Here is an 8,247-nt window from a genome sequence, read left to right on the forward strand (position 1 = left end):
AGACATTCAGGAAGCTGCTACTCTGTTCTTTAGCTTTCTGACTTAAAAAACCCCAACTAATCCTTGTCTTTTATCCAAAGCAGATCTTTTGAACATTTGTGTCCTTTTGTGTCTATGCTCGAGTATAAGAAATGTCAGGGATAGTGACAGCAAATATTAAATGCTCTTTTTCTGAAACCTTTTTGTTTATAAATCTTTATTTTTTTTATTTAATTTTTTTTTGTTGCGAGAGGGAATGGTCATTTTTGAGGCTCAGATTTGTCTGGTTTCAGATTAAATGTAATAAAATAATGCTGTGTTGTGGTTAAAAATAGAACTATTCACATTTATTCTGGGGTTTAAGAAAAGCACAGGGTTACTTATAATTAATTCAGTGGACTTCTTAAGAAGCCAGTAATGAAACATAAGCAAACAGGCGAGCAAAGACCCAGTGACGTGTTGCTTACTGTGCTCAAGTTACCATTTTTGTCACATGAACACCACTGTATCAGTGTTGAAGCAGACCTATATTAACCAAGCACCTTGCCTCAGCATTGATGATGTTGATTTAATCAGCTTATGGTATAGGCTGCAATTGAGGCTTAGCTTATTCCATGCCTTAAAGTTGTAGGACATGGGTATTTGCAAAAATGAGGGATAAAAATAACTGACTCGGGTGCTTTGAGATATTTTTAGCTCCGTCAACACGTCTGTCATACAATATCTCATGTGCTTGATGGTACATTATTTTATTTCATTACATTTAGTACATTATGGCAGAAATCAATATGTAAAGCGCTTAGAGAACGTCAAGCGCTATATAAATCTCCCCATACAATACAACAAATTATTTCTTTTCTGCTCGGTTTTGGACGCAGCTGAGGATAGGTCTGTCGTAAAATGTTAAATGTGGATAAAGCTAAAACTGATCAGCACTGTTTTTAATTAATTTGGATTGGTCATTTTTGTTTTGTAGTATCCAGGTTCACGATTCGTCTTTTTTACTCAGGAAATGGGTTTGAAAGTGCTTATGAGAGCTGCAGACCTTTCTTGAAGAAAACCTGGGATGTGACTTGCTGTTTTTTGTGAGTGTGTTAAGCCCATTAAGATGTTTTTTGTTTCTTGCTTGTTTAAATTGTACGGCCATGTGTGTGTGTGTGTGTGTGTACAAGTGTGTGTGTGCGTGTGCGTGTGCGTGTGTGTGTGTGTGTGTGTGTGTGTACATGTGTGTGTACATGTGTGTACGTGTGTGTGTGTGTATATATATGTGTGTGTGAGTGTGTGTGTGACAAGTGAAGTGAAACATTTTAGGAAGCATGTTTTGGGGTTTGATTTTATGTGGTTCATGTCAAATGCGTTTTTGTTCTTCTTCACATGCTTTTAAAGACAAAGTAAAACTCTCAACCTTTTTCTTTGGAAAGGGCTCTAAGTTTGTTTTTATTTTCATTGTGAGAAAAGGTGAGGCTCTTTCCTTTCGCATGCTTTGGTTGAAATTAGATCTTTCAAACTTGGATGTTGCCTAAACTTTTTAGTAGACTAACAAACTCTTCTGACAGGAACATAAATTTAGCGTAGCAAGCTTTTCCAGAAAAATGTTGTTTGTTCCCAAATACAGAAATAAATATTTTGTCTTCTTTTTTTGTGTACATCCTAAAAAAGTAATTAAGCATGCAAAGCTATGACCTCTTGATGTGTTGATTAAGATCGCCAGGTATGATTGTCAAATCCGCTCTTTATGTTTTGAAATCTGTTGAGCGGCCCAGTGTTTTGAAACTTGTTTTCAATAATAAAAGCAGAATCATGTGCTTGCAAAATAAATTACCGATCTTGATTTCTTTTCTGATTTCTTTTCAGTTTGTGTGGTTTATTTGAATTGACAGTGATTTCTTAAGTAACGTGTTTGAAAAGTGGAGAAGATGTGATAATTCCTCATAAATAAATTTTGTAATTGTTCCCCATTTTGTTCCGTTTCTGATTTGCTGTTGGAAATAACTCTTTTACCTGTGACTGCGCATGAAAATAAAATGGAAGTATGCAAAAGAAAGGAAAAATACAGTGGTTTCTTTTGTCATAGCACATTCATACAACAAACACACACACACACACACACACTTGAAGTGACAATAATACAGGTAGTAAGCTGTTTTATTTATTTTGTGATAAGTGACATTAGAGCATCTTGGTATGGAAGGAAGGGTTTGTTAGAAATGCCTGATTCTGTTTCTCCTGCAGATTGTGTCATCACACACTTGATGTTTTTCCTTCCAGCTAAACATGATTTGTCATTTGTGAACTTGTACAAAGAACTGAATGTTTAATAAATATGTTCTGAAAACGAAGAGCTTTGAGTGTGTGTGTGTGTGTGTGTGAGAGAGAGGGAGTGTAAGTACATGTGTATTAGAGCTTGCAACATAGACAGGCATGAAAATTCTCCGTATTTTCCGTATTTTTGAAAAAAATAAATCTTTTTTTTTTATTTTCCGTATTTTTTCCTTTTTTTTCCTTTTTTTTATTTTTATTTTTTCCTAGTCATAGTTATAGTAAAAAAGTTTTGGGGCCATGTTTGAATCCAATTTTAAGGCTCAGATAGCCCCAGATTGCACCAAATTGCACCCTTGAAATTTTTTTTTTTCCGGGGGGGCATGCCCCCGGACCCCCCTAGAAGTCTTGGCGCTTTGCGCCTGCGAAACTTGGCGCTACGCGCCTGCAAAACTTGGCGCTACGCGCCTTCGAATTTTTTTTTCAGTATTTTTTTTTTTTCAGTTTTCATGCCTGATAGAGCAAGTGTGTCAATGTGTTTGAGATGTATCTGTACATGCTGTATGCCGTTATGCTGCTTGCTGTTGTCTACAGTGGAACCTCCATTGTAACACCCCTCGGCGGGGATGTAGCTCAGTCGGTAGCGCGCTGGATTTGTATCCAGTTGGCCGCTGTCAGCGTGAGTTCGTCCCCACGTTCGGCGAGAGATTTATTTCTCAGAGTCAACTTTGTGTGCACTGTCCTCGGTGTCCGAACACCCCCGTGTGTACACGCAAGTACAAGACCCAAGTGCGCACGAAAAAATCCTGTAATCCATGTCAGAGTTCGGTGGATTATAGAAACACGAAAATACCCAGCATGCTTCCTCCGAAAACGGCGTATGGCTGCCTAAATGGCGGGGTAAAAAACGGTCGTACACGTAAAATTCCACTCGTGCAAAAAACACGAGTGTACGTGGGAGTTTCAGCCCACGAACGCAGAAGAAAAAAAAGAAGTAAGACCCCTCCATTTTAAGACCCCCCAATTTAAGACTCCCTCCCTTTTCAGACCTTTTTTCTCAGACTCAGTTTCTGTTCTTAACCTCTGTAAAATTGCCCCCATTTTAAGACTCCCTCCTTTTTAAGACCCAATTTTCAAAGCTTTTTGGAGGTCTTAAAAGGGGGGTTTGACTGTTTTGAAAAGACACAGACCACACATAACACCACAGGACCACCATATTCCTTCATGATTGTTAATGTTGCGCGATATAATCAATACGTATTAACTTTGGTATTGGTTGCTATTTAGAAATTCCATCATTTTAGAAATTCCATCATTTTAACATGGAGCTGCTGTGCAAACATGCACACGCACACAACACACACACGCACAAACACACACCAAAACATTCTTGTTTTATTGAAGTCAGTATTACATGTACATGTATTTTCAAGACACTTTGCAATTTATGTGCTCCATCTTAGTGTGATAAAGGAACACATGCATTAAAGGCTCCAGTGGAAGACGTCAGTGTAAGAAAGAGCAAGCAAAACAAAACCACACAAAAACAAATAATGATAAAAAAAATAATAAAAAACGAATATGTGCAAATCAAGCAGATAAAACTTTATATCAGTATGCGGTAGGAACAAAGAAATGTTGATAGACCTTCACTAACTAATAATAATAATAATTGTCAGTAAGTACTGGTGTCACATGACTGATATGAACCAGTTGATTGGCTAATGGCGATGCGCTAAAACTGTTAGCGCACTCTTGGAGTGCGCTAACTTTTCCACAGAGCGTATTCTTGCGCCCTTTGCCTAAGCAAGACTGTGCTCTCATCCTCAGAATTAATTAATGACATGTAGCTTATATTCTCCACAATACCAAATGACCATAAATTCCCTGCTTCTCAATTAAAGCAGAAGTGGGTTTTTTTTCTGACAGATTGCATGTGCCTGTGCCAGTGCCAGTGATCTAAAAAAATAGAAGCCGCTGTGTTTCATCTAATTTTCGCCGACTTGCATAGATTCTTCTCATATGCCGTGTTAGTGGCATGTAGCTTATCATCCACATTACCAAATGATGAGTTAGTATACAATTCCCAGCGGCTAACAGAAAACACAAGTGTTATTCCGATAACGTACCAGCAAGACCAGTTTGGAAGACTGACTCGATCGACTCTGTAGCAGACAACACAGAAATACGACTACATCAGTTCAGTAAATGAATGGTTTCAGAATTATTATTTCAAAGCAAGAACAATCGTAATCGAAAACGTGTAAGGTTCAGAACGTTCTTACCATATATAAGATTTATTAGCAGCCTGCCTTATGCGTACAGACTCAGTGCAGACTGCAGTCGTTCCATTCAACCATTGCCCAGGTTGGCAGGTAGCCTAGCAGACGACAGTAACCCCGCTCAGAAATTAACATGTTGGGCAAATGTGAACGAAAAAACGATGGGGATATAATACGTGTAGGGTTCAGAGCATTCTTACCGTTCATATTTAGTATCAGACTCCCCGATGAGTGAAGATAGAACACGAGAAATATGCCACATTTGTTTTGAAAATGTGCGAACCGTCGAGTCCCGCTTTGAGTCAATTCAAGGGGAGTCACTCCGCATAGTCAATCCGTCGAAGCTCGACTGGAGGTTTCGAATCGCAAATAATGACTGAAGAGCCTTTCTCCGAGTTCAAATGAGGTCTCTCTGAAAGATCATCACTGTTCAGATTAACGCTACACTGGAATTTACCAACAGAAATTAAAATGCGTGTGACGAAAGCACGACACACTTGAGACACCCCACACAAAAGTAGGCCTAGATCTTTACTGTGCACGACCTGACCACACAGTTATGCCTATTCAAATGCGCATTGCAAAATGTGCGTTAGGAATCTTCGTTTTTCTATGGCGGTACTGACAATATCGTTATTGAAACAATCCCAGTGCACTAAGGGATTTATAGAGCAAATCTCGAAAATAATTATTGAACTCAGCGCTATGCGCTTCGTTCAATAATGAATTTTCTCGATTTGCTCTATAAATCCCTTAGTGCACTGGGATGTCTCAATAACTTAAATAATAATGCATAATATTTTTATAGCGCATGTATGTATCCAGGGTTTAACGCTGCTCAAAGCGCTGTAAGTAAGGGTAAGTGTATCTAATTCCGAACGATTTCGGAGGTACCTAAATCCGACCGATTTTCCCAGTCACATCAATGACGAGGTGCGCACGATTTACGATTTAGAGCCTTGAGTCGAGAATGAAGCAATGATCTCAATCGGTCGGAATTAATTAGATACCGTAACCTATTCAGTTTTCGTCGACACTCGATCCCTCATTCATTCATTTACGCACACTCATGAGCGGACAGCATCATCAATGGAGTATCAGTCCGTTTCAGACCTACATATATTTATAAATAAAGAAGGCAGAACAGAAGCGCGCAGAACTAACTTTCGAAGCACTTGACAAAACCACCTTGGCACATGAATGCTTCACCTTTATGAATGTAAAATCGTGCCGACTCATCGACGGCGCCATAGCTCAGTTGGTTAGAGCGTCTGCCTAGTAAGCAGAAGGTCCAGGGTTCGAATCCCTGTGGTGCCTGCTTTTTTTTAAAAATTTTTATTTCCCCCCTTTTATTATAAGTGCGACTTTTTCTGTTGTGAACGTAGGATTTTTTTTTTCATAATGTGTTTTAAATGTACGACCTCACACAAATTCAGACTGGAAAATTCAGACGGGTCATCATTGCAGCTGCGTTGCTTCTTCGCGTTTAGAAAATTTTACACGCACTCGAAAAGTAGAGTGAAAGAAACACATATTTCTACAATTTTGAGGGGTTTTTTTCTGCAACATCAATGGACTTGTTTGACTTGGGATAAAATATTGAGTTTTAGAAACATGCTTTGGAACCATGGAAGACTGCCAGTCAGTGAACGTGACAACGGTCACCGTCGGTTGACCGTGGCACAGCATGATGTGCGGCTTTGCGTGCGGTCCGGGTTCATACTTTCTAAACGTACACTAACTTCTAAGTTGCTCTGTTCATCAAAGAAAAAGCATTTAATTCGACCTGAAGACTTCATTGTTCAATGCCGCGATCTTTTTGATCTCAGTTTTGACAGGGATTAGAATGGTTTTTTCAACTGTCACACCGGCTGTGATTAAACACTTTAAAAGTGTTATAGTAGTGTTTTCTACAAAAACAAGCACTTCTTCAGGTGGAAACGATCCTTTTTATTTTATCAACTTAAAAAAAAATCAAATGAAATTAAAGCTCAGGCAATGTAATATTCCAGACCGCCCCCCCCCCCCCCCCAAAAAAAAAAAACAACAACAACAACCAACAACTGAATATCAGATCAAATTTAAGCTCAGGCGGCAAGTATTCGATCATTCAATGTTCCTTACCAGAACTCCCCCCCCCCCCCCCCCCCTCCTTCCCGCCCTCACCTCAGCTTCCCCATAACCTAACAAAAGCAAAATGCGAAAGACTGTCATTTTGCGTGATCAGAAACTACACACAATCCACACATGCTCCACATTCTCATAGACCATACACATCTATGGATAGACTAAAGGCAAACCAGTATCCCCGTTTTAGCCCAAAAGTGCACGCATGCGCATAACTACACCTGCGCATTTCCGGAAGGAAGGCAACAAACTTTCCACAAGAATAAGATTGTAGATTGCATGATTTGCGGTCCACAATGGACACTTGTGTAAGCAGAGAAGAGTTTGACGCATTTTGCGAAAAGCAATACCCCCCAGATGCGGCAATGAAGACAATGAGAAGAGATAAAATTGGACGTATCGCGAGATTTTTGAAAGGTGAAGAGGCGCCTCCGTTGGGAAGCTGGCGATATAGAATCGTTGAAAAAGGCTACACTTTAGCGAGTTTTCCCAAACATGGATTGAAGGAAGTACTGTGTTTAAAAGGCGCAGACCTGGTAAGTATAATGTTCCATCTCTTGTATTCCCTGGTGACAGCTTTTGTTTCCAGTAAAAAAGACATGCGACATTTAACCAGAATCAGTACGAAGAAGGCAGTGTCTGAATCAGTAGGAAGCATGCAGGCACAGGCACTGGAACTGGAAGAAAATGTGTATTATTAATTTGCCACCATACGTTGTTCTGATGAATCATTATTTGATAAACAAAATTTGATTATTTATTGTTTTTAAGCCCCTTCCTAAACAGTGGGTAGAACATATCGACAGTAAGTATTAATTATTGTAATTTTTACCTTTTTAAACTTACAAGTATGTACAGTGTATTATTTATGGTAAAAGCTATACGCACTCCGAGTATATACAGGATCGACGAGTCTGTATATACACTCCGGCAATGAAAAGCTCTGTTACAAATCTGTAGCCAATGAAACGCCCCCTAACAAGCCGTTAGGAAGTAGCCAATGAAAAATTAGTCTGACCTATGGACTTCCGCTATCTCTTTTTCGGAGTGTCGAGGGTTGGCCAATAATGTACATTCACATAGTATACAACCGTTTCTAGGTCGATACACACCCCAAGTGTGTTCCAAACTCCGACAATAAACTGCCATGAAAATGATGAAGCATCAGTTTCGTGTGTGTGTGTGTTTGTTTTTGTCTGTGTTTGTTCCCAGCATACTTTGATACCATGAATCGAAAGTGAAGCGTGATGCTCCGAGTGTTGATGCGGTTCAGTGTCGAAATGTGAAAATGTAATCTACGTCACAGCAATTAAGGCCATGCAGCATATCAGATTGATTTCGTTTCTTTGAACTCTTATAATCAACTGCTCTGCGTTCCTATCGCAAAGTGGTGTCGAATGGCAAATTCGCTTCGCGACCGAAAGTTAAAGCCGGAGTGTATACAGTGGTCAAGTCTTGTATACACTCCGAGTGCGTATAGCCAGTGCGATTATTTATTATTATTATTGTACATGTATCAAGAAGAAAATGCAAAAAAATCCTTTGATTATGATCATGAGCGCACACACACACACACACACACGCACATGCACACACACAC

The 8,247-nt window shown here is 39.4% G+C and overlaps 1 protein-coding gene and 1 non-coding gene across 3 annotated transcripts in view; both read left to right on the top strand.

The window, feature by feature from the left end:
- The first annotated feature begins 5,763 nt into the window (after window positions 1-5,763).
- Window positions 5,764-5,837, top strand: Trnat-agu (transfer RNA threonine (anticodon AGU)). Its single transcript has one exon. It is a non-coding gene; the product is annotated as a tRNA-Thr (tRNA).
- Window positions 5,838-6,855: 1,018 nt separating this feature from the next.
- Window positions 6,856-8,247, top strand: part of LOC138946242 (KRAB-A domain-containing protein 2-like) — an 18,719-nt gene continuing 17,327 nt past the window's right edge. For both annotated transcript variants that reach the window (XM_070317780.1, XM_070317781.1), the window contains exon 1: window positions 6,856-7,183. In XM_070317780.1, the coding sequence (XP_070173881.1) occupies window positions 6,944-7,183 (240 nt within the window). In that variant the 5' untranslated portion in view covers window positions 6,856-6,943. The remainder of the gene's footprint in view (window positions 7,184-8,247) is intronic.

This window comes from Littorina saxatilis, linkage group LG13, assembly GCF_037325665.1.
Source record: "Littorina saxatilis isolate snail1 linkage group LG13, US_GU_Lsax_2.0, whole genome shotgun sequence".
Taxonomy (NCBI): Eukaryota; Metazoa; Mollusca; class Gastropoda; order Littorinimorpha; family Littorinidae; genus Littorina; species Littorina saxatilis.